Source organism: Rhinolophus sinicus, linkage group LG01, assembly GCF_036562045.2.
Source record: "Rhinolophus sinicus isolate RSC01 linkage group LG01, ASM3656204v1, whole genome shotgun sequence".
NCBI lineage: Eukaryota > Metazoa > Chordata > Mammalia > Chiroptera > Rhinolophidae > Rhinolophus > Rhinolophus sinicus.
In genome coordinates, this window is record NC_133751.1 from 3252198 (window position 1) to 3278606 (window position 26409).

At 51.7% G+C, this 26409-nt stretch overlaps 1 protein-coding gene and 1 long non-coding RNA gene across 3 annotated transcripts in view; one reads left to right on the top strand and one right to left on the bottom strand.

Annotated features, from left to right (window-relative positions):
- Nucleotides 1–192: 192 nt before the first annotated feature.
- LOC109454773 (uncharacterized) lies at nt 193–6571 on the bottom strand. The gene is made up of 4 exons (XR_012490924.1): nt 6105–6571; nt 4657–4747; nt 3945–4106; nt 193–2923 (listed from the first exon to the last, which is right to left on the bottom strand). It is a non-coding gene; the product is annotated as an uncharacterized LOC109454773 (long non-coding RNA).
- The window catches only part of C2CD2 (C2 calcium dependent domain containing 2), a 49702-nt gene continuing 29686 nt past the window's right edge, over nt 6394–26409 (top strand). The window contains exons 1-3 of one of the 2 annotated variants that reach the window (XM_019745721.2): nt 6394–7050; nt 15559–15657; nt 26093–26212. In XM_019745721.2, the coding sequence (XP_019601280.1) occupies nt 6778–7050; nt 15559–15657; nt 26093–26212 (492 nt within the window). In that variant the 5' untranslated portion in view covers nt 6394–6777. Of the gene's footprint in view, nt 7051–14355; nt 14585–15558; nt 15658–26092; nt 26213–26409 lie in introns of those variants that run through there. The other variant, XM_074325014.1, reaches the window with a different exon arrangement.

Below are 26409 nucleotides of genomic sequence, written 5' to 3' on the forward strand. Positions count from 1 at the left end.
CCCCACTGTGGGCTCAGAGGGGGCTCCCTGAGAGGGAGCTGGCTGAGCTTCTGGAAGGGACTGTGCCAGGAAATGATGCATCTAGCGAGTGCCTGCGATGACCTCAGGTGTTCACAGGTACAGTCACACCTCTCATCCTGAGCAGAGGGGAGAGATGATGACTCCATCAGAACCAGTGAAAAATGCGCCTCATGCATAGAATTGCACTTTTATTCACAGGGACATCGTACAGACTTGCTGGGAACACCTGGGCCTACATCTGGCTCTGCCACCCTCGAGCCACATTGCCCCTGGTGAGTTACGTATTACAGGACTTCTTGCTACATTCTAGGCAAACGGAAGGCATGCATGTTTCCTCTTTTAAGCACAAGACCAGTTGTTTCCAGGCTTTGATATTTTCTGGACCAGCAGAACTGTTCATTCTGTCTTATTGGGTGATTTGGTGAGTCCCTGGAATGGATAACAATCATTTGTAAAGAACCCCTTAATGATTTGCAGGAAGACAGGTGCTGCTGGGTTGTTTTTAAAGCCCTTTAACAGTAGTTTCCTTTAACTCTGAAAGAGGCTAAATATCCCTCCAGATATTTAGTTGATTCTATCCTTATGCCCAGCAAGGCCTTAAACAACAACAACAACAAACCCATAACACAAAGGACAATTTTAGGCCAAAAGGCAGGCAAAATGTTGCTTACACGGAATGTGCCCTGCCGGGGTCCCGTGATTCTCCCTCCGGCTCTCAGAGCTTGGCCCACCAGCACGAGCACGCCCTCCTCTAGCTGAAGCATACATGGACCCCACGTTATTCCGAAGTCAGCACCAGGAATGGCTGAGTCAGTGGGACTGCACAGGCCTATCCAGCAGCTTCTGAGAACCTTGGAGCAGCACAGCGTCACTTTGTGCAGCCCAGGGGTCAGTCCCCAGCTAGAAGCCCCCACGGCTGCCCCCCCCACCCCCCACCACCCCAGCTGCAGCCTCTGATGCAGCCCCAGCAAAGTCCCAGGAAAAGCGGGGGTGGGGCACCTGTCTTCAGTGCCTTCATCGTTCTCTTCCTCAGGGTGCTCTCCACCAGGCTCCCACTGCCACCTGAGGAGTCCCCCAGACCACGACTTCTATCAGGTGGTCACATCGGACCCTCCGGCAGAGCGAGCTCAGATGTCACCGGACAAGTGCAAGCTCAGCATTCTTCTGAGTCAGGGAAAACAGACAATTTGGGTAACCGCTTCCTTGAAAGTACTTTTTCAGCATATAGAAAACACAAGGTTAAATGTTTTCATTCATAAGGTTGGTCCCTGGGATACAGACAAAGTTGCCAATCCCCCTTGCTCTTGGGCAATTCTTAGGAGGCCTAACTGAGCCACCTGGTGGGGATGAAGTCTGCCATCTGGGTCACATTCCTCCGCCGGCCTGGCATGGGTGCAGAGTTGCAAGGACCGCGTCATTGGGTGGCCCAGGGCAGGCTCTTGGCAAGCCGGCTGGCCCGCAGTAGCTGGCATCTCTGCCTGTGACCCTGCCCAGCCACCTCCCTGCAGTGTGGCATGACTCAGGCTCCTGGGGGGTGGGGGGAGGTGAAGGCACATCCTGTTGGCTGTTCCCTCTTAGGTGGGAGGAGGCAGCCTGGAGGGCCCTCCTCGGGGGCACCTGCTGGATGACCATCTCCTTGGCCGGCCATCTCCACGGCAGGCACTGGGGGGACTCGTCTGCATCTTCCCAGAAAAGGCTTGGGACACAGCAGAAGCTCCACACGAGTCCCTCGAATGAACTCTAAATGAACTTCCTCTCCTCTGCGTTTGAAAGACTACATGTCTCCCGGACTTCAGAACACAAAAGGGAATTCATCTTCTTTAGACAGATCTTTGGTCAAGGACATGAGAAAAGGGACCCCTTCCTTCCCTCCTTTTAACATTCCTTTCTTTTTAGTAGAATTTGTTTGCTTTATAAAACTTGATAGAATGAACGTGGGCTTTGGTCAATGGCCCCTGGGGTCAAACTTCTTGCTGTGTGGCCTTGAACAAGTGTCTCAGCCTCTCTGAACTCAGTTTCCTCACTTTTAAAATGATGATGCCATCCTCTGAGTGTTGCCATGAAAATTAAGTGAGCCCATCAAGTGGAGCGCCTCCTGTGTGTCTGCTGGTACACACAGCCACGACCGCGGTGCCCACCTGCCAGCTGCCCACCATGGGGGGTGCACTTGTGGGAACACCCAGCCCAGGGACCTGCAGTGACGCGATGGAAGAAGGGGCTTGCTGGATCATGACTTCTATCTCTATCATAGTCGCTCCTGCCAGGGTCAGCTGGCGTGTGTCCTGGTCAGCAGACTCAGGAACTTCCTCCCAGCTCTTCGGATGCTTTCGGAGTTTCTGCAGCTATGTAGGATGGTTGCTTTGTTCCCAGGAAGGCTCCATGAACAGTGTCTCAATAAGTCACGCAAGTGACCAGAAGGAGCATCCGAGGTCGCTATGGAGCAGGAGGCCCATTCTGGCGGAGGGCGGGGCTCTGGCTACCCGCGACCTTTGATTGGGTTTACAGGCTTCCCGATTCGCCCAACAGGCATAACAGGAAATGGACCCAAAGCACCCCAGAGCCTCGGATGGTGGAAATGACTAAGTCTGCATGACTGTAGCCAAGGAGATTGGGTCAAATGTCCCCACAGACCCCACTGCTGAGGGCATGGAGCCAAATCTTAAAAGCATTTTTGCGAAGAGGGAATTCTCAGAATGTCTTTTCTCCAGGGCCACTGAAAGAAGCTGACCACTTCTACTCACAGGTCGTCCATCCCAGGTCTCCCGTCACAGACCCGCTGGGGCCTGGGCTTCAGGTCCATCAGGGCATTGGAGGCATAACTTGATAATTCGAGCCATTCTCACCACCACCACCACCAGCACCACCAGCACCACCAGCACCACCAGCACCGTCATGCAAACTGCTACAGGGGAAAGAAGAAGGTTCGCCAACTCAGAGACAAACTGCAAATTTCCTGGACCTCATCCTTTCCACTCCTAGAAACTCATGATAATTAACAAAATTTTGTACAGGTATTTATGTATATATCCCAATTTTTAAAGTATTTTTATAAAACCCATAAGAATATCTAGCTCAATGGTAATGACTAATTTCTAGTATTAATAAGCATAACTTGGCTAGATATGAAGCATAGATGACATTAGACATAGTTATTAATTTTTAAAATGAGACATCCTCACGGAATCTCCTGGGCTGGGTTAGAGAAGACATTGAAATACGCCACCCTGCATGCACCGATGAGGCACCAGGACTGGGTGGCTGGGCGGAGATCACCTCACCCCGCAAGCAATGCCTGTCTACATGATGTATGTTTTAGAAACATTTTTAAAAGAAAAAATAGAACAATGGAGCCTTTCCTCCTGCATCCTGTGCTCCGGTCTCACAAGCAGTTACTGTAGAATATTCTGAGGAGGAATTTGGAATACATAGTTTCTGCCGTTTCCTCCCTGCCCCCATGGGACCCAGCGGGTCCAAGGCTCAGAGCAATGCCTTCTGGAATATTCCAGGAAGGTGGCTGCTTCTGGTGGGCCCCCCAGGTTGATCTGAAGATGGTTTCCCTTGGGCCCCTGTGAGCTGGTTTCATCATCACCACCACCACGGTGTGAGAGCCCCTCTTGGGGACAATGGCCAGTGTCCAGACCCCCAGGCCTCCACCCCATCTGCTCACAAAAGCTCACGTAAGCTAGTTGGAGGATTCAAAGCACAGGGGTTTCCTTCTAGGAGCATTAGAACCAGCAAACGACCTCTGCAGAGAGGAGTGGGATGGAACCCCACCCCGTGGGAGGTTTGGTGGGTGACACACAGCGTCCTCCCTGGGCAGAGCTGCAATCTGGATGAAGGGTTGGAGGAATATGGGGTGCAGGAGAGGACAGCGTGCCAGGGGCAAAGAATGTCACCACGTGTGGGGAAAATGCTGCCCTTACCGGAGAGCTGAGCTGTCCGCTGTCCTCCACGCACAGGAGCAGAAGTGAAGGCAGCCTGGTCTTTTTCGTAGACTCACAAGATATCTCTGTTGCTATTGCACATTTTGGCCCACTGCATTTTCCTGTAAGCGTGGGTCGTTCCTGCTCTCCCAATGTTTGCCTCTACATGGAAGTAATTCAATACCTGCATCTGTACATTCCTTCGTAAAAATTCCGAACCAGGGGTGGTATTCAATGCACAGTTTGTTACAAGATTCTAAATGGGGGTGGGGGGTGCCTCGGAGACATGACCGTGAGGAATGAGACTGGTTCCACCAGTCACACGGGATAGGCCGTGTTGTAACTGCCAACATGGTCACAGCCAACGCACACGTGTGCACATGGACTGGTGCTGGAACAGGGAGACGTGAGCCCAAGGTATCTAGTTATCCCTGTTATTCTGGCAAGGGGGCCAGCAGGACTTGAATTATTCAACCGCACAGATCTGGCTACAGATCAAAAGTAACTAACGTTTGCTCCAAGTAAGAGGAGATTTCCGAGGAAAGGAGAGCCATTTCCCCAACGGTTAAGGGCCTGTGGGCTGAAAGGCAAGCTCATGTTTAAAGACCAGGTAACTCGCAGAAAGCTGATAGGACCATTCTAGTTCCACTTTCTAATATCAGACCCACCTAGTAAGGGCTAGTTCACCCCCCTCCTTCCCTGCCCAGCTCACCTGGGCAGTTGGATGATTTCGGCTCCCTGCCAGCTTCCTGTTCTGTTCCCTACAAGGGCTCTCAGTCCAGCTGCCTCCCGATTCCTTCCTCCTTCTCAAAAAAAAAAAAAAAAAATCCAGGCGCTCAGGTGTAAACTTTTTCCACCTCCTGCTGCTCCAGCCCCACAGTTTCCAACTCACGCACCCTCATTTCCTGGCCTCCAGCCTCCCAGCAAGAAAGAACCTCCTGTGAGGCTCCATCCCGCCTTCCTGCCGGTGCTCTCTGCCTAATATCTACCCTTCTCAGGGACCCTGAGGGTCACCATCTAGCTGAGCTCTGCCCCTTCACTTCCTTCCATCCCAGTTTCCACCTGCTGCTGGGAGTGAAATTATAAAATGTCGTTGTTTCACTCTGTGCTTAAGACAGCTTGCTTCTCCTTTTCCATGGCTCTGTCTACTACCCATGACTCACGCGCTGCTCCTGCCCCACGCCTGACTCCCTCCAACTCTCACACCATCCCCCTGTACTCTCTGCCTCGGGGGTACTGAGCTACATGCAGGCCTCAGGGCCTTTGTACACACACACACACACACACACACACACACACACACACTTCTGAACATGCCTTACACCCATCTCGCCCTTTCCAGCTGGCACCCATCTTTAATACTTGGTGTCCAGGTAGATCCATCACAGCCTCTGTGGTTCTCTTTGCTCTGCTCTTCCCAGGCATTTTGCATAATAGGTGTCAATAAGGCTGTGAAGCAGGTCTAGGTCCTAATCGCAGATCTGCCAAACTAGCCCATCTTCTTAGAAAACTCCCCCTGAGCCCGGTTCTACGACTTCTCTTTACCCAGCGCAGTGGCAGAGAGGGACTGAGAGGGAACCAGACAGAGAGAGGACCCGTCTGCTGCATTGGCAAGGTCGGAAGCCCCACTCCTATGACCAAGCAGACAGGCCCATCAGCAGACTTTGGCCAGATAACAAAATGGGAGCCCATCCAATCTGAGGTCGAATGCTGTTCACACAGCTGCCGGAACACCAGCGGATCACTATTTTATGATTGAGGCCTTTCATTAGGTCTTGGAGACCCTCCAGCTAGTGTTACTGTGGCACTAGCTAAGGATAGGGGCTGCCGGCAAGGCGAGGGGCACAGGGGGCGTGCCACACACACGCGTGCCTACACACTTCTTCACAAATAACATCCATACGAAGACGGTGAGTCTCTAGGCCCACCTGGCTTTGGGGTGCAAGTCGTGGATTTCTAGGGACTTTCTAAGTATGTGAAACCCAGACACCGTCTTTCTGGAGGGTGGATGGTGATCCTAGAAATCACGCTGCCACACGCACAGGCACACAGAGGCGTGCACACACATGCACACGCACGCACACTCGCACAGGGAAGCCGAGCCAGCCAGACCCACAGTAGCCCTGGGGTCCGGCTGACTAATTGGAAAGTCCCGCGCACCGCGCTGTCGCGTCGCCACGCCGGGGGCACATCAGCGCTGGAGGAAGCCGCGCCGGGCGCGCCCAGTCGGGACCCCGCGCCGCCGCGGCCCGCGGGAAGTCATCGCAGGGGCCCTGCGGCGCGCGCACGTGGAGGGGCGTGAGCCCCGAGCCGCGAGCGGGGTGGGGCCCACAAGGGGTCGCGGGCGCAGGACCTTTAAGGGGGCGGAGACGGCCCGGGCGCCAGAGGCCCAGGCCCCGCCCCCTAGGACCCGGCCCCGCCCCGCCCCCGGCCCCAGCCTCTCCGGCCACTGCTGGGCCGCGGGCTGGACGCCCCGGGCGGCGCGCGCAGGAGGAAACGCGCCTGGCCGCGGCCCCGGGACCTGCCCAGACGCCGAGTCCGGAACGCCGGCCGCCGCGTCCACATTGCCAGGTGTGCGGGGTTGGGGGCGCAGTCCCGGGCGGTGGCCGCCGCGCGCCGGCCGGCATTTCCTCCTGCTCGCCGCGCCGGGCCTCCCCGCCTTGGGCCCCGCGCCCGGGCCCGCGCCGCCAGCAGCTAGGATCCGGCCTGCCGCCCCTCCACGCCCCCCGGACGGCCGCGAGCTGATGTCCTGAGCTCGCTGCCGCGGGCTCCGCGCCCCGCCCGGGCTGCCCTGGGAAGTTGGGGCGAGGCGCGCCGGGTATGCGCCATCACCATGTCCCGCCTGGGCTCGTGGCTCGGTGAGGTCCAGTGGCTGGTCTTGGTGTCGCTCTTCGTCGTGGCCCTTGGCACGGTGGGCCTATACCTGGCGCAGTGGGCGCTGGCCAGGGCGCGACCCCGGCCCCGGCGGCGGGCGGCGGAGCCTGGCAAGGACCAGCGCCCCGAGTCGGACGTGCTGCTCGCCTGGATCCTGACGCTGAACAGCTGGAGGAACCAGTGGCAGGCTGCCTGGGTGGCCGCCCTGAACCAGGAGGCCAGACGGAAAGGGGTAAGTTTCTGTGAGGGCGGTGGTGGAGCTGCCAGGTCGGGTGCGGCTGATAGCCAGCTGCGACCCGTCAGCCTCGCTCGCGCAGCCCCTGACTGATCCCAAGTGAACCTTCCCCGCAGCAGGGCATCCTTGAAAGTTAGGAAAAAGGCCCCGGAGAACGGACGATCCATGATGGGGAGTCGAGACAGAACGGTTAGACCTATTCCCACACATCAGGTGTGCGGAGTCCTGGCTGTTGGAGAGACTTGTCAGGGGGGCCCATTCCACTTCCAGCTCATACCTGCCCTTCCTGGAGTCCCAGGTGGATCCGGTTCCCAGTGGACACTTTTTGCTTTTGCATCTGATATATGAATAACTGTGACCCAAATATGCTTCCAGCTATAGAGCTGAGTTTCACCAAGAATGTTTTTCCAAAAGGTTTGCATTCCCTGGCATATAAAATGAGTGACCGTTTTTTGAGGGCGAGCCACTTGCCAGACACTGTGTTGGTGGCTTATCGTCTCTGAATCCTCACAACTCCTGACACTACACGTGAGGCCATGAGGCACGGAGAGGTTAAGGAACCCGCCCAAGGTCACACAGCCTAAGGCTGCACAGCTGGGATTGGAACCCAGCTGCCTCCTACCCCAAAGCTCAGGGGCTTATGGCCTAACTCTGCGGCAGCACACTCTGTGCTTTTGTGTCTTCCATGGTCAGTGACGTGGTGAATTATTTTTACTTTTAAGACATCTTAGTTTAATGACAAGCTCCTGGCATCTACCATTTCCGGGCATTCCGAAGGAGCGCTTAGGGCCTGGTCTGTTTGGGGAGGTGCTCCCTAGCCTTTGGCCACCTCCTTGCTTCCACGGTCCTGCACTTGCGTGTGCAGCTCAGCGGAGAAGCCTACGGCCACTGGCCTTGGAAATAGTGAATGGTGCGTGCCTGGACCCATCAACCTTCAAAATATTCCAGAGCGGGCCCTCTGCCTGGTCCTTGTGTCATGGCCTTGACTCACATGGCCATGGGCTTAGAAAACAAGAAAGCTTTGCGTATAAATGAGCATAAATCTAACAACTTGAAAGACCGTGTTCTGAACTATTGAAAAAATAACTGTACCTTTTGGCTGACAAAAGGCTTCAGCGTCAGGTGACTGCCATCTGTCTTGGTGCCTAGAATCTGTGCCGCTGCTGTCCAGAGCTGGACGTCTTCTGTTCAGAGGAGCCCCCCCGCCCGCCCGCCCGCTCCATCTCTTGTGGGAGCCCTAAAGCCATGTGACCTTATGGGAACAAACACAGATTTGTTTCCCCCACCAAGCTACTGTCATTGACCCCTGATTGACCTGGTATCACAGACCAGGTTCTGAAGCTGAGTCCACTTAGGGTGGAGGCATTAGTGGGCTTGAGCCTTGTCCCTGCTCTGCCTAAAATTCAAGGGAGTGTTGGGTGGAGGACCTGGAGAATCCTTTTGGTTTTTAACCCTGGGCCTCCTGACAGTCTCAGGTGCGGAGGCATGACCCTATCTCCTGGAGTTGGGAGAACCCTGCTTACCCCATTCTTCCTGTTTCCTGACATTTCTTGATTGGCTTCGAAAACAGGATTCCCTTAGACACAGTGCTTCCAGATTGCGCGTGTGCCTGGGGTGTTGAGGGAGGGAGAAAGGAGGAAATTCCTCCCTGGAATGTCTGGTAGGTCAGGTGAAGCTGAGAACACTGAAGGAAACAACTAGTTTCGAAAGAAACCTTTTACCCAATCACTTGGCTCTGTTGGAGCGGGAGGTGGGGGGTGGGGAGAGTTCTGGCTTGTGTTTTCTCTATTCTGTCTGCTATTGACCGGGCCCTGCAGACTCGGGGACCACAGTGTCTCCAGACTCCTGCCTGGAAGGGGCCATAATGGCGGGCCTCAAGCTCAAAGACTTCCCAGCCAGTTTTGCATGGACGTGGATTGGGTCTGACTGTGGTGTCAGCTGCTGCTCTCCCAGTGCCTGGAAGTGTTGCTTGATTTGAATTCAGATGCAAAGTTTTGCAGGCAGATAGGATCTGGACAACTCAGCTCCTGCTACTGACTTGTCACACCCCCTCCCCAGTCCTGGGCCATCATGTTGCAGCACCGATGACAGCCTGGCTGAGCAGGCTGGTGTTTCGTCCGTGGGCGTCCTGACCGGCTGCCAGCCCTGCAGTTTCTCTTTGCCCTCCCACTAATCCCGGATTAGGGTTGACACTCCATGCCTGCTCTCGGCCCGAGAGCCACAGCTTAGTGGCTTCTCCTGCCTGGCCCTGGCCTGGTATCTCTGCCCTGCCCAGGAGACCGCTTCGCAGCCTGTCACTGAGGGGTTGCAGACTCCCTGGAAGTAACTTAAACATATCCAGCGTCTTCATGAAAGGTGGAATTCTCTCTCCAGTGGAGACGGTAACTCCTCCCGCTCTAAGTCTTATCCTGGCTTTGTATTTTAAGACGGAAAGGAACCCCGAACTCTTCTAACAGCCTCTTCCTTCTCCAGAGGGAGACTGAGGCCCATGAGCTGGAGAGACTTGCCAGGGTTGCCCTGGACCGTGGGCCGGGTCTTTGTGGTCCGTCCACGTCTGCAGTCACGTTCCCTGTGGACATCAAACTCCACTTTGAGACCCACATGTTCCCTTTAACTGAGGTTCAGCAAGAAAGGCTAAAAAGGTCTGATTGTTTCACATGTCATCCCTAACAGTGGAACTTGCTTCTGAGCAATCTGAGGACTGAGCCGTAACTCCTGAGTCTCCTTTGACTCTGGACGACCCCTGACCGTGGCGCTGCAGGTTCCCTGTGTCAGAGGGGCTCTGTGAGTCTGACCCTTCCAAAACTATTTTTAAATTAGGATGGTGAGTTGCAGACACACGAGAGGAAACCTTTGCTGCTCTGCCAGTCAGCCCGGTAGATGCCAGGTGTTTGGGAAGCACCAGCAAATTGCCTAGAGAGCTTCTAAAAAATACACGTGCCAGCCCCCCTCCAATTCAGGCTTAGGTTGGCAGGGGGAGGGAGCATACTGTATGTTTCACAAGTTCTCCAAGCTAGCTTCTCACTAGTGAAAAGCCACCAGATGCACATCTGTCTCTACACCAGAGTCCCCTTCACCCAACAACACTCTCCACTCTGATTCCAGTTGATCTGATTGCAGTTCAGTCATGGAAAACGGACGTCCCAGAACTGCGTCAGTCGCTGCTAGCCTGGGAACTGTTATCCTGTTATTCAAAGGCAACAGTTGAGCTTTTCCCTGGAGTCCCCCTGCCTTACGTTGACAGTTACAGTCACTTACCCCAGTGATGGTTCCCCCCCACACACCCACCCGGGAGGCTCCAGGCTGCCATTTCCACAGCACTCACTGGCTCTGGCAGGCAGGCGCTTGTGGCTGGCGTGGGCCCCGCCAGGGGTGGGGGAGGGTGGACAGCTCTTCCCTCCCCAGGGCGATGTGGCCCAGCCCATGCATGGCAAGTACTGGTCCCAGAGGGTGGGCCGTGTCCCGGGTTTGTCACAGCGGGCCACCCCGAAGCTGCCCCGGAGATTCTTCAGAAGGGTGTTCTCAATGGAAATGAGCAGGACCGTGTAGGACGATTTGTGTTCTTCATAAAAAAAACCCAAAAGATGCTGTGTGAACTTAGAACATGTTTTTAATAGCTCTGATTTGTATATGAGCTTCTGCAATTTAAAAAGTAAACAAAGTGACAAGTTTTCCTGCTGTGTAACGAGCTTTGAGTGGTGCTCCCCCAAATCCAAACTCCTTGACCAGCGACAGTGGCCACAAATAAGCAGTCAGTTGGTAAGAATGGGAAGGCGACCTTGGAGACCTTGGAGAAGGGCCTGTAGGGGCCCCTCCTTGCACCCTTCACTGTGACCCCCCAACAGGTGTCCTTTCTTCTGCTCAAATACTCAGGGTTCCTTCCTGTGTGGGGCCTTCCCACAGATCGTTCCTTTTGTCTCAAACATATTTAACCTTCCTCCTTATTTAACTTCTGTAAACCTTTCAGGTCTCACACACAGGTCCCCGATCCTCCCATTCTGCCAGGATGCTGCCCCACCCCCACCCCCACCCTGCAGCCTGTGCTTGGCCCTGAATCACATTGGCATCTTGTGGTCACTGGTGCCGCATCAGCTCCCAGGATTGTGAGCTGGGCCAGAGCCCTGTCTGTCCAGGCACAGACCACCAGGGTGCCCAGCACAAGGCTGGCTCAGAGCAGGCAGCGCTCCGGGTGGGGCGGAGGAGTGGGTGAGAGGGGTCAGAGATGGATGGCAGGGCCTGTTAGCAACTTGTCACTGGGTGGGAGAACAGTGCCATGTGTAGTACCCCGTCTGGACACAGGCCTTCCCCGCTTGGGAACCGGCCAGGCCTGGGCAAAACAAGCTGTTTAATGTGCTTTGTTTTTCATTTCTAAAGAATCAACATTAAAGGAGTCTCACTGATGACTTTGCAAATTGTCGATCCAAAACTCAGGAATAGGCGCTAGGTCAGGTTGTTCTTTGCACTCACCCATTCTCCCAGAGAGACAGGAATTCAGGGGAAGGAAGAGTGGGCGTAGTTTTAACTAAAATGCAGCCAAAGCTCACTTCCAGTCCCATCAGCCCCTTGTGGGTTGCTGAGCTTGGAGGGGACTTCTTGAGCCTGGAAGAGCTGTGTGCTCACCACTTATGCTGAAAGTTCTGGGGCTGTGTGACCTTGGGCAACTCCTGACCTCTCTGTGCTTCATCTGTAGCAGAGGATAACTTTGGGTTCAATCGGAAAACAGAATCCATTCCAGATGAGATCTATGTGAGGCATTTAGAAAATAAAGTCAGTAAAGGTGGGTTGTTTTCTTGTAAAATCTCTTTTAAAAATCACTTTATTTTTCACTGGTTTTAGATTTACAGAAAAGTTGCAAAAATAATTCAGCGTTTCTTACCTTCCTCACCCTGCCTCACTTAACCATAGCACAATGATCAGAACCAAGGAATTAACATTGACACAATGTTACTATAATATAGTTTACAGTCCAATGATGTTAACATTGTAACAGTCTAAGAAATTAACATTAGCATTGGTCTTTAACTAAACTGAAGACCTGGTTTGCATTGCACCTGTGTTCCACCAGCATCTTTTTCTCCTTTTCTTGTTCTAGGGTCCCATTCAGCTCCCACATGGCATTGAGTTGTTACTTCTCCTTGGTCTCCCAAAGTCTGGAACAGTTTCCTACTCTTTCTTTGTTTTTCATGACCTTGATTGGACTGAGGTTATACAAACCACAGCAGAGATGTGCCCCTTTCCATGTACTATATCCCAGGGTTCATGAGGGCAGTGTAACTTAGTTCTGGGGACCTTGGCCTTGATCCCTTGGTTAAGGGGGTTTCTGCTGGTTTCTATTTTATGTCTCCTCTTATATCATTCCCTCCGAAGTTAACAAATAATTTGGGGAGATACTTTGAGACTATACAAATCCTGTTACTCCTTCCACTTTGGCTCACTGATTTTGATATCCATCCGTGTGATGAGTCTGCAGAAGTTATTTCTGGGGAGTTTGCTTGATGACGACTTTTTTGTTTTCCACTCTCCTTCTGCATTTGTTCATTGGCTGCAAGAAAGAGCTGCCACTTCTTCTCCACCTAGATATTTTGTTGATTATTTTTATCAGTCTGGACTCGTGGGCATTTATTTTATTCTATGGGTTGAAATCCCAATATTATCGCTATTTATTTTGTTGCTTAAATTGTTCTCATTTTGGCCATGAGGAGCTCTTTCAGTAGTAGTCTTTTGTGGTCTTCCATCAAGATTTTAGATGGCTAGATAGACAGACAGATAGACAGACAGACAGGTAGCCCTTCTTCCTCGGTGGCTCCATAAGATGTTTGTTCTCGCCTCAGCTTGTATTTTCCCCTCTTCCAGCCCTGGATTCATCCATATCTCCAAACAGCCCTGATTCCCTCTATTGGAAAACTGTTTAGAAATCAGGATCTGGGTGTCAGTTGTGCTCTTTACTGCCAGGGTCTCTTCACGTCTAGACCCTTTTAGTGGACAGAGCTGGGAAATACATATGTGAATGCTAACCCTCGTATGCACACATCTGTGTTGCCTATCTGTCTATCTGTCTGTATCTTCAAAGCCATGGCTATAAAGTTTATAGTGATACCTTGGACCCCAGGTCAATAGCGCAGAGTTCATTTTACCTTCCTCTGTCCATATTTTTAATGTCCTCCCCCAGGAGGGAGGCCCCAGGTACTTACTGTCTGGAGTGTATTTACTTATTTGGTCACTTCTTGTAGATGCACAGAGTAGTTTCTGAATTGCTAACTTGTCGCCCTGTGACAAACACATTTATTGCCTAGATTACAGCATTTATGTGCAGTTAGGATACTCTTTCCCAAAGTGTCTTAGGCTGGCTGTGTTTTTCATCGGTGATGCAGTTAAGTCTGTTTGTTAGTGTTTGTGTTGCACCTGGGTTGCTCCGACATCCTCATTAAAAAGAGAATCCATCTTTACCCAGGGGCCTGGGGGTGCGCCTTTGTCCCAGGCTAAGTTTGCACGCGTAGTTGGGTCTGTGCGGGATTTCCTGTTCCTGTCCACCGGCCCATTGCGTGCTCACGCGCCAGGTCCACGCAGTTGGAACTGGGTCAATGGTGTGTTTTAGTGTCTGGCAGGGCTAGGCCCCCTTACGGTTTTCCTTTTTCAGTGGTTTCCTGGCAGTTCCTGCATGTCACTTTCCCATATGGCTGTCAAGTCGGGCTTTACTCTGGGCGGGGTGGCGTCTGCTGTGGCGGCTGTCTGCACAGGGGCAGTGCAGGCTACACGCGAGTTTGTGGTTGGTGTCCTGCCGGTGCCGGGTGGCCGGGAGCTCCGCGTCAGGCAATAGGAAAGGGGTCCTCGTTTTCACTTACTGGTTAACTTCCTATATGAGACCACCGCTTGATGTTAACTTCCTGGAAGAATCTTTTCAGGCTTTTAATCCAGAAGGTGCTGTAGGTAAGAGGCCACCGACCGCAGCCTCCAGTGCCCAGGGCAGGAGGCTGCATCCGGGCTGCTCACGGCAGCGGTGTCTCTGTAGGCTGGAACAGAAGGTGCGTTGTTTTGCCACGCGGTCCCACAGCTGTGACCACTCCTGCCGTGGGTCGCTTCCCTGCCTGGCACTGGGCTCCGTGCGGGGGGCGTTCTCTGCCAGCCGCCCGGTCCGTGGCCCCTTGGCACCCCAAGCTCATGGTGTGCTGCTGGTCAGCAGGTCACATCACAGCCACTGTCAGCCATGGAGCAGTTCTGAAACTAGCATTTCATCACTCTTGAGGAGCAGATTTCATTCTCCCCTGCCGAGTTTTTGGGAGTGAGCTAGGCATTGCTAAAACAGCGTGAGGTTACAAGCGTGTAAACGAAAACGTTCTGTGCCTTTCAGCTTTATTTCGAGTCAGTGGGAATTCTTAAACAGCCCCCATAACGTTATTGCCTGCTCCTGTGCACCGTGCTTGCCAGAAGAGCTTTCATGCCTTGGGCAGCATTTTCCACTTTTCTACCCGAACCTGTGTGCCGTTGGAACCGGCTCAGCACCCCGGGCAGCGTCTGAAACAGGCGAGGAGAGGTGAGAGCCGTGGGGTGCACGTTTTTCTTGACCTGTCTGTTCAGAACGTGCCGATTTGATACTTTCTACAGCCCGTCAGGAAGCCTTTAAGAAGAGTTTTGTTCCAGGGTCGTATTCTTGGCTTGAGTGTTTGGCCTCTCAAGGAAATTTGCTTTAAAAAGGACGAGACCTGCTTTGCCATCCAGGCCCTGATTTGTTCTTTTATAAAACATCAGTCTGACTGCCTTGGGGCATACTAATTTGATCTCACTCCTGACTCACTTGGAGACTTTAATTGCAAGAACCTAAAAGGACACAGGCTGACAAGCCACGGGGGAGATTCCTGAGAGGGTGCGGGTCGGGGTGGGGTGGGGAGTGGGATGGATGAGCCTGAACTAGGAGGCCTTGGGGGGCAGGGGCGGCAGCTGCAGATGTCTGCAGAGCAGGGACGCCCTCGGGAACCTGCTCCCTGGACACAGCCACCAGGCTGGCTCCTTTCCAGACAAGGAATCTCAAGTTCCGGGAGAGGCAGCCGGCTCCTGGGGTTCCTGTGCACCCATTGCTCAGTGGGTGGGAGAAGGGGGTGGGCAGCCAGCAGCCAGGGAGCAGGGAGAGGTGATTGTCTAGAAACAGGGCTTTCAGCAGAAGAAGGGGAGGACTCGGCCAGACCCACAGGCCAGCACGAGCAGCTCCCCACAGAGACTGGGCTTCTTTACATTCTGAGTGCCTCTCACTGCCCTTAGGGACACAGCTTTGGTTTCCTTCCTGCGTTTCTCCATTTCCCACCCTTCTCTTCTCTCGTACTGAGTCCTGCCCCGAGCGCCATCCAGCCTGAGCTGGTTCCCAGGCGTGTGAATTTACTGATACTTGACCATCACTGCCATTTAGAAGCGCAGATTTCACTAAAAGAAGCCATATTACACTTTCTTAGATTTGCAGAGCTTTACAGCGGCCCCGCTGTGCGTGCCTCCCCTCACTGTGCTTTTCCATTCCAGGGCCCACTGCCCCTGTCCTTCGAGGAGGACCCACTGCAGCCACCCTTGGAGCTGGCCGTGCAGCAGGTCTCGAGTGTGGCCAGGTCGGCCCAGGAGAAGGTGAGCAGGGGTGTGGTCGCCTGTGATGGGCCTTTCCTTACCAAGGAAGCAGATTTAAAGCTGCTGGGAGGGGGAGTTGATTCAGCCTTAGAATTATTGAAAATGCAGACACCTTGCATACAAAAGAAATCTGGTCCATGAACTGGTGAACAGGTAAACAAAAGGTGGTATAGCCACGTAATGGAGCATTACTCAGCCTTAAAAAGGAAGAAAATTCTGACGCAGGCTACGATGTGGATGAGCCTTGACGACGTTAGGCTCAGTGGAAGACGCCAAATACAAAGGACACAGATGGATGATTCTATTTATATCTGAAACGTCCAGAGTAGATAAATCAATAGAGACAGAAAGTAGATTTGTGGTTGCCAGGCTGGGTGGGAGTGGCGTTTAGGGGGAAATGGACGGTGGCTGCTATGGGTACAGGGTTTCTTTTGGGGGTGATGAGAATGTTCTAAAAGTGACGGTGGGGAGAGTTTACACAACTCTGTAAAGTATATTTTAAAAACATTTAACATTTAATTCTACCATTTAAATGGGTGAATTATATGGCACGTGAATTATATCTCAATAAAATATATACGTTGCTATTATTGTGTGTATGCACCTTGAGCCACTTAGATATTAAGCAGAGTTCATTTTATAGTCGCTAACAGTTCACAGGCTGAAATTACTTATTAGGCTGGTCAAATACCATAAATAATTTGAATGACTTTTTAAAATAGAAAGTCTCTATAAAAAATCCTAAAACAACTTTCTTTTAAATACAAGTCTTACCCTCATATCTCTCTATGCTTTATTACTAAGTTGAATGCATACCATTTAGCAGATGGCAAGGAAGGAGCCCTTTGGGACCCCAGGTGGAGAAGCAGGGCGTTGCCAGCCCCGCCCTCCCTGCCTCAGCTAGAGTATTGTTTGCCTTTAAAATGCTTATCGTTTTGTGTGTACAATTTTCCCACAAGCTTCCTCTTTAGAGGACTTGACAGTTTTGAGAGTCATCCCGGTTGGTTTACATAGCTCTAGTCATCTGCTTCAACTACCGTTCAGGGTTCTGGACGCACCAGAGCTTGTTTCTCCGTTCTCTGTGGATGGAGCAGGAGGCTATTCTGTCGCTCGCTCAAGTACAGCAGAGCTGCAGTGGACTTGCGTGTGTACTGTGTCCTAACCCCTCAGGCACAAGCACGGGACTGTGTCAAGGGTAGGCATGGAATTACAGATTGGTAGGTGTACATGCTTCAGCTTGACCAAGTATCCTAGAACCGGTCCCAAAATGCCGCTCCAGCTTACTCTGCCCTTTCCTCACCCCCTTGCCAACCCTGCAGTCGCACAGTTCCATATAATCATGGAACAAGTGTGGGGAATTCTTTGGAAGATACTGAGGTTACAGGAGGAAACCAGTGGCAACAACGCAGGATGTGAGCCCAGCACCGCCCTTAGAGCTGGAAGGTGCTCTGCAAGCAGGTGGTCCAGTGCCTGAGTGTCACAGACCAGGGGGTGGCGCACAGATCCCTGCAGGCCTGACCTAGAGTGGCCCCTGCGAGGGACAAGCCTCCCGGTGCAACTCTCTCTATTACGAGCAAATACTAGGGACCGTCCCTTTGTGGTGACAGTGTCCATTTGGTGTTTTCTGACCCTGTGGGAGAGGAGAAGGGGGGCGCCCCAGGGGTGTAGAGGAGGGAGCAGAGACTGGAAATAGCCGTAGACCATGTTTAAAAGTTTGGTATGTAATGCCAGAGAAGCAGCCTTTGAAAGTGGATGATTTAGCTGTTTGTTTTAATACAATTGCAGTAGTGCCAGACAACATGGAGTGTATAAACTTTCTCGTCATAAAGACTGCCCTTGGGTCCCGGCACTGAGCCCTCCTTGCTCTGGTCCCCGGGTGGGACCGCTGCCCGCTGTCCACTGTTCCTTCAGAGGCTTTGTGCCAACCACATGCAGGTGGGAGAGTCCACACACCGTCCCGTTTTATTTTCTAAGTTTCTTCACAGCTCGTGACTTTTATGTTTTCTTGGCCAGATGAGGAAATAAGAACTTGTCACTGCCTCATCATGCTGTGGCTAGTGCTGTCCTCGAGCCACTGGCCAGCTGGGTGGACAGGCCCCCCTGGCCCCCGCGCAGTGTGGGAAAGTGGGTCCAGTGGGGTTGAGTGTCGCTGTAACGCCTGTGAGCATGGGGCCCTGCTGGGATGTGCCTGGCTTCTGGGAAGTTGGGAGTGGGACCCGCCCAGGTGCTTGGATCCTGTACACGGCCTTTTCCACTCTTGGCCGAGCACCTTGGTCGGCCGCAGCACATTTCAGGGTGCCCTTTTGCAAAGGGACTGAACCTGACTAATCAGAGTTTCTCTCATAATGCTTCCCCAGCGGGAGGTCCCTTTACATCTGTACATTTAATGGAGGTGAGGATGCATGAGGACCCTTTACTGTTGTTCCAGGAGCTGCTGTTCTCCAACTGCCATATTGGGCAGGATGCTGACAATACGGTCCTTTTAGGATCTAAACCACAATGTATATGGAATCCGTCGTCATGTATTCCCTCTACTCTGCATAATTCTTGAGAAGGAATCAGAGGCCCATAAACAAATGTTCTTGAATAAACACAGGCATGTGATTTCAAGGCCATCACCCTCCCCTTTCTAAGTTCCCTCCGTAGCATCAGGTTGTATCTGTCTCATCTCTCTAACTCAGCGCCAACAAGGGACATGCGCCTGGCGTCTGAGCTAATGATGGGCAAGCCTGCCCGGACTCAGGGGTCTGGTGTGTGCTCACGTCTTTGATCACCTGGATGAGAATGGGGGCTCTGGGCTGCCCTTGTGGGCATCTTCCTGAGTTGTGTTTGGTTTTGAGTCTCCTTGCAGGCCCCCAAGAAATAGAACCTGGTGCCCTCTGCCAGTGCCCTGAAGACCCCTGTGGGCCAAAGTGGTCGCCTTTGCAAATACCTGGTCCATGAGCACCCTCCCAGCCCGTGCTCCGCACAGACACTGGGCCTCGCACAGGAGCCCCCAGTAGCTGAAGTTGTCTTTCAGGACCCGTGACACGTGCAGAAGTCATAGCTTGCCGCTTTGGAGGAGCTGTGTTTACTCACAACACTTCTGACCCCAAGTGTGGGTTGTTCTTCACCCAACAACCAGCTCTCCAACTTTCTGGAGCCCAGCTGGGTGTTTGAGAACTCAGTTCTATTCAGACACTGACTACCCTGGAGTAAGCCCAGACCCCGCAGTTCAGGACTCAGGTCACAAGACCATCCCCACTCCAGGCGCCAGTCCCAAGTCTGGGCCACCCACACTTCTGACCAAGCGGCTATAAAGTCGGGGGTCCCCATGCCTCCTCAGGCTCGATAATTGGCCAGAACAGCCCACAGAACTCAGGAAACCCGTTCACTGACTATTACCAGTTTATAATATAACTCAGGAACGGCCAGGTAGGGGGTGGGGGCACAGGGCGTCCGTCCCGCTCTGGGGGCAGCACCTTCCCAGCACCGTTTCATGCTGACCAGTTCAGAACCCCATTGTTGAGGGTTTTTTATGGAGGTTCCATTATGTGAGCATGACTGGTTAAGTCACTGGCCTTTGGGGATTGAACTCACCTCGGGCTCCTGTCCCCGCCCAGGAGGTCGGGACTAGGGTCCCACGTGGCAGCCCTCTAGTCCTGTCGTGATCTTGCTGGTGACCAGCCCCCCTCCTGAAGCCATGTAGGGGCCCCCAGCTCCCAGCACTCAAAACACACTGTTACCCCTGGAGAGAGTCCCAGGGCTCTGGGAGCTGTGTGCCAGCAACTGGGGACAAAGACCCCGGATCTGTTTATCACCAGCTGCAGCCCTGCAGGGGTGGTGGCATTTTCCTGAGGGACTTCTCCCCTGCATGGAACTGGGCTTGCCTGGCAGGGCATCTTTTTAGAAGGTGCCCCTGTCACCATGGCTTGTTGTGTGCAGGCACACACTGCACCCAGGCCGGGTGGCAGGGCCAGGAGGGCCCGGGTGTGCCGAGAGGCACAGGCGTTCCCGGTGGGGCTCTCTGCGTGGGAGCTGTCACCTTTAAACTCCTCTGCGGGCTCCCTGCCTCCCAGTCCAGTGTCGACATGCGCGAGCACTCTTTTTTCTGTCAGACTGTAATTATGCTCTTGCACGGAGCAGTGAGTTTCTACCTACATTCTCTTTCCTCACATCCTGGGAGAGGCTCTCTCCAGAATCTGTGACCCATATCACGAGTGGCCTGCCAGCTAGCTCTTCCTCCACACGATGCAGCAACAGCCCTTCCCAGCACCTCCCTGGGCCCCGAAGTCCCACGTGCGACTCTGTGACAGTGTAGGCGTGAGGTCCACGAGCTCAGTGCATGGAAACTCCTCCGTCGTGAACCAGGGTTTGGGGGGTTGCGCTGTGAGAGGTGCTTTCTGAGACAGCCGTGCGCCTCTTTTAGGAAGCAGCGTAAGTGTCTCTGAGTGTAACGTTTATTTGGACAGCCTACCCATTAAAATGCTGGGAGCGATGTTGGCTTTCTTGGTGTGAGGCCAGGTGAAAACTTATTTACCTCTGTTTTCAGTGCCGTTTGTAAATCAATAGTCTTCTGATTAATGATCAACTGTCGGTTGAAGTTTTAGATAAACGTAATAACCCACCCATCATGGGGACCTAGCTGGGAAGCCCAGAAATGGTGACTAGTTGGATCTGGGCTTGTTTGGGGCATTTCCTTGTCTCCTGAGCTGCAGGTTCTGTCTGTAAAGTACTCATTCCTCCCTGGCAGGGCTAGGAGGGCGCCAGCCTGTGCAGTACCTGCCACGTTATCACTGCCAAGGCTACCAGGTGTGACCCGCCCTGGGCCATGGCTCGAGTCCATTCTCATGGTGTTCAGACACTCCTCTGCCTGAACATGTATCGTGCCCACTGTATAGAGGAGGAAACTGAGGCAAAGAGAGGCTAAGGCTCTCAGCCAAGGTGACCAAGAGCTGGTAAGTAGCAGAGGCTGGATTTGAACCCCAGTCGGACCCCAGAGATGAGCTCCAACCGCTGACCCAGTGCCGTTACTATTAGTTTTGTATTGTTATTATTTCACCTAAGCGCCTACTCCCACCCTCAGCATGAAAGAGACAATGAGGGTAGAAAAAGAGAACTGAAAGGCACTAAGCAGCCTTTGCTTTCGTACAGCCAGAGCAATATGAACTCGGGCGATTGCATGGAATTCCCCCAGAATCGTTGTGCATTGTGTGTCGGGGCGCCTGCAGCAGCACGAGGCGTGTCTTGGGCATGGTGTGTGCACGGGTTTTCTCCTCCGTAAGGCTGTCGGTCATACGTTTGTATACTGAGATATTCTCTGCGAGCTCCCGGGGTCTCCTCTGCTCTTCCCAGACCCTGGTGCGCCCCTTGGTTTGCAAGCGTAGCCCATTTCAAAATGCTCCATGTTTGTGTCTCTGGTTGCAAGTAGGAAGCTTGGTTGTTGACTTTTTTTTTTTTCCTTTGCATAACTTGAAATTCCAGGTACTTCATTAACCTAGTATTTATGCTGAAATGCTAACAGGTTGTAAAATTGTTTTGAACCAGAGCTTACCAAGGACCAGGCAGAGGGATTCCTCCTGGGAGGCCCCACCCTCTGTGACCCAGGGTGGAGGCTGCCCTGAAGGGAGCAAGGCCTTCTGGGACAGCCACCTGTTTGTTTGGGTTACAGAGTACAGAACTGTGCAGCCTGGCTTCACCCGGAGAAGACAGGGTGAAGGGATCCACTGGCAAGCTGTGGTTTTATCTGTATGTTGAATCCAGAGCCTGGGCGTTGGCGTAGGTGTGACAGAGTGACCTGGCCCCAGGTGGGCCCGCCTGGAAAAGACCCAATTCCTCCCTGCCCTTCACCTGAAAGGAAATGTCTTGCATGTGTTCCCTTATTCAGAGAGTCGACTAAGAACTTCACGTTCACAGATTTTGAAGCTAAAGAATGTGTGTATTAAGCCCTATTACATAATGATAGGACCTCTTGGAAGCCTCATTGTTCATTTTAAAGCCTCCCGACAGAAGGGATGGGTACTGTTGCTGGGGGTGGGGTTTCGGAGCCTGTGGGGCCCAAGGCACACCCCTCCATCACATTACGTAGAGCATCTGCCCAGCATTCCTTGGGCTTGGCTGCCATCTTCCCTCCCAGTTCACTCAGTTCACCGTATAAAAATCCATCTTCAGCAATATGTTGTGAGTGAATGGGCAAGTAGATGTTCTGATAATATTTCGCCCTAATGGATTTTTACTTTTTAAACTGAGTCTCTGTTCCAGAGTAGAAATGGTACTTTCTATCAGATTCGTGCTTTCTTAAGGAATCTTTACAGAGGCGAGCGAGACTAGCTTGCAGAGCTGGGAAAGAAATCTGATTGGGAACGCCAAATGATTCGGGAAGGGTCTTTACTTCTACTTAATTTTGGCGCTCTCTGCTCTGGATGTCACAGAGCGTGATTAAAGTGAAAAATGTTCAATGACATAAACCCTTTTAGATGCGTTTTTCTCGGCTGTGTTTCGAGTTCAAATTATTTCCAGTTCTCCAGAATGTTCTAAGAGAAGGAGCTGAGACAGCTGTACAAGATGCTGAATTGGAAAGGAAAGTGGAAAGACTGCAGTGGGGTGTGAAGGTATTAGCGGACTTTCTGGCTGGTGAACAATAGCAAAACTCGGGAGTGCAGGGGCTGGAATTCTTTGGTCCCACCGGCTAAGCCTTGGAACAGAGTTTCAAGATAAGATCCATTTGCATAAGATGCGAGTATTAAAAGTCCTGAGCTGGAGGGAGCACAGACAGGTGAATGCAGGGTGCAGGTCGTGAGGAGATGGACACACAAGCACAGTGTGTCAGCCCAGGTGCCTGTGGATGGAAAGGGGTTCTGCGGAAGGTGACCCCACAGGTGACCTGATCATAAATCCCCACCTGGGCGGGTCATGGAGGGCGGCACGCCTCAGGCATCTAACTTCTTCAATAAAAGGTTTATTATCTTTGCCTTAAGCCAGCCCTGTCTGTTGTTTCTGTGTACCCAGGTTAACACACCTTTGAAGTTCCTCTTTTCAAAACCGATCTCAAGAGGGGGTGATTTTGTTAACTCTCCTGTAATCCTATCCCCACCTTGCTTTCTCCCACCTCCTTATAATCTGTTCCCTCCTTAGTTCCAAACGCACAAAGTAAACTGCCATCAGCCGTTCCAGGAAGGCTGCGTCTCAGTCTGTTGCAATCTTGCTTCCAGGTGGATCCTCTATTTGGTTCCAATCAATTTTTATAAAAGTTCTCTACAGGTTTGGATGTTCTTTTGTCAACATGCTTTTTGAGCTCCAGACTGTCCCCGTTGGGGCCCCCACCCTCCATAAAATGCTCTCTTACGTAGAGAGGAAGGGGGTTTGTCTGGAGTGCACAGTTCAGCCGTCTGGTGCTTGATTTTGAGATGGTTTATATAACCAAGGAGTTGTTTGCTTGCTTTGGAAACAGTATCTCAAGAATAAAGCCGGTGGGTTTGTGGCACCTGTTTTCAGGGGTGCTCAGCTATGTGCTGTCGGCCCCGTGAGTCCTGCTCTGGGGCCCGCTGGTTCACTTCTGTTCTGGGAGAAGTCCTCAGTCGCATTGCAGACACTGGGTAGCGTTTCTTTTTAACTGGAAAGATCGAGTATCACAGTCAGACTGCTTCCGAGGGAAGCCCGAGTGTCAAGGATGCAATGGCTCCCTGTGGCTGAGAGGTGCTGAGGAGTGAACCTGGAAAATTCAGAAGGAAACCCCGTAAACAGGGTGTGTTTTGGGTCGGGACACTGGGGATAAGGTCAGGGTCTCTACCTGTTCGCTAGTATTTAGGTAGCTGTCAACGCCGGACATTCTGGCCACTTAGGAAAGCGAGCCAGCTGGAAGGGCCTGTTCAGTATTTCACCAGATGCTGCTGTTCCAAGAGGGGGACCCTCGGGACGGTGAGGCCTTGCACTGTCCGCTGGGGTGAGGGAGTTTAATCTCCGTTGTGGATAACACCTTCATGCACTAAAAGAAGATGACTTATTTTTAAAACCTCCTTTCCATTTTGTTCCAGTTGACAGATGGGGCGTTATTGTTCTCAGGGTGGCAGGGGCAGGGGCTGCCCTGGGAAAGGACGTGGCCCTAATCATTGTTCCTCCAACTGGACTCACGGGAACGGTGGCAGCGTTTTGTTTGGCCACATTGAGATGGTGAGGGCAGGATCAGAGTAGCGTTTCCAACTGAACAGTCAAGAGAGGGCAAGAATTGGCTGGTCTGTGTGACTGGCCTTTTTTAGAGGGTTGGGAGGCCATTGGGCTGGGAAGACCCTCCAGGGGGCTCAATGAAAAGACATTCGGGCCTGTAGATGCCCCACTGTTAGTGATGGCACTTTTCTTCTTGACATGACTTAAATGGTAATTGTAACCTTTGGAGTCTTATATTCCAGAAATTTTGAGGTCTTTTTGAATTTGTTTGTTTGTTTGTTTGGTTGGTTGGTTGGTTGGTTGGTTGGTTTTAATCAAGTGCCTGAGCTATTTATTTATCAAGGAATGGAGTGGTGGGGAAGCTTCTTGAAGAATGGATCCAAGGGAAACCAACTCTTTCTTGCTCGAGTCAGGGTACTAGTAAAGCTGTCAGTTTTCTTGGTAAAATTCTAATGAACTCAGTATAGAAAATTACAAAGAAAGAACAGAAGTAAACCACCAGTCATTGTCTGTTTTTCTATGTTATGCAGAAAAAAGACGTGGGCTGTTGAGACAAGGGACAGTGAACTTTCTCTGTGTCATGTCATTTGTGTGTGTAACTCATCTGGCATCAAAATATGTCCCTCCAAGAAGGATTGTTTATAGAGCATTTATTTTTAAAATGAATAGACGACATTTCTTATACAAACATTTTTTTTTATTCCAACCTTCTGTGAACTCTGGAGATGCAATAACATGGTGAAGATATTGTAATTAATCCACGTAAATCCATCTTCTGAGAGCAGCCTACAAGAATGGATGAAAGTAAGGGTTGTGCAATTTTCTGCCAGTATTGAGAACAGGCAAGATTTCCTTTTTCTAGGTCTGTGCCGTCAACGTCTTTTAGTGGCCACTGGAAATTGACCCCTTGCTATGGGGCCCGATGTACAGGGCAGGTTTTGTTGGAGGGGGCAGGTGGGCCCTGAGTGGGGAGACGCTGGGCGTGGGAAGGAAGGCGCTAGCCAGGGGTAAGGAAGGAAAGGCAGACGCTCTAGCCTGAACTTTGTGGAAGGGCAGGCCTGACGAAGGTACTGTTCTGATCATCTTTCCACTTGGTACTTTAGATTCTGAGAAACCGCAGAGAACGAAAGACTTTTCTCTTCCTTCCCAAGTGACACCCTCCAATGTGGGGTCATCAGTTCCCTCGGGAATATGGGGGTCCTTCCTGTCCTGTCTTGCTCTTAGTCTCCTGATGGCTGGATGCTACCAGGTACACAGGCTGCCTACTAGCTCCCCTCCCCCACCCGCACCACCCCTCCTCCCAGCCTGTGCACACTTGGCACCTGGCCTGGAAGTCATCCTCCCCTGGGCTTGCGTGGCATTCTGCCAGGAGGGTGGCCTACCTCGTTCTAGGAGGTCTGCGCCTACAGAGGGATTCTGTGGTAGGAACTGGGTATTTCTCTGTGTGGTTACAATAGTCAGTCATCCGTCTGAGATGCTTTGTGATTTACATGGGGAATGTGGCCTGGTTTATGCCTGGGGTAATTATTTGCCTTCGTCTTAGAGGTCCTTAAACGAGTTCATTTTATACTGCTGTTTTGGTTAGGGCTGTATAATTTCTTAACTGTTTAATATTTCATATGTTCTTTGAATTAGCCCCACGTTGTTGAAGATCATGCTAGGTTAAACATTATTTAGGTAGAAATAATTTCTTGTGTTCTGGGCACATTTTTTATCTTTTACTTGTAACATGTATAGCTTATTTTATTTTTAAGGCTCATTTTTAGTGATTGACGATGGCTAATGGCTTTCACTTGTGTGAATGTGGAAATGTCTGGGAGTGGAATTTAAAATCAGCTGGTGTGGAGAAATAGAACAAAGCAATACTGCAAGAAAAAAATCTTTACTTGTGGAAAGAGCTTAACAACTATTAGGTGGGTGCAAAACTAATTGTGGGTTTTGCAGTTATTTTTAACTTTTTAAACTGCAATTACTTTTGCACCAACCTCATAGATCTGGGCAAGAAAGAGATTAGCTCCTGAGCCATCCATCAGGAAGAGAAGATGAGAAGTATTGTTTCTAGTTTTCAAACCACTGCATAGTGGAAAAGATGCGAATCTGGATATTTTTCCAAGTTTGAAATTCTAAGTTTTTGTCCTTGCTGATTTTATAAAGTCCAGATTATTTTGTTCAATGAAATAGAGATGTCTGTGATACAAACTCCCTGTCTCTCTCTCTCTCTCTCTCTCTCTCTCTCTCTCTCTCTCACTCACATAAAGTTCCACTGAAGCTTGTTATGTCTTTCCTCCTGCAGGTGGTGTCTTGTCATGTGGTGGGCCAGACCATTCAGTTCGTCGTCAGCACCGGGCCAGCCTCTCCCGAGGACACTGGGTGCCAGCAGTATGGTGTGCGGTTGTCCCCATTTCATTTACAGGTAAAGTGAGGAAAACAGTTCTCAAGCCTGGTGTGATCACAAGGCTGTGGGTACCCATGTTTTCTTTCCTTTTTTTTAATTAAAGTTTATTGGGGTGACAGTGGCTACCCATGTTTTCATGAATGACCATTCATTTATAATTTTCAAACCGTAACCTTCTGTATTGTATCTAAAGGAAATAAGAGCATGTGTGATAT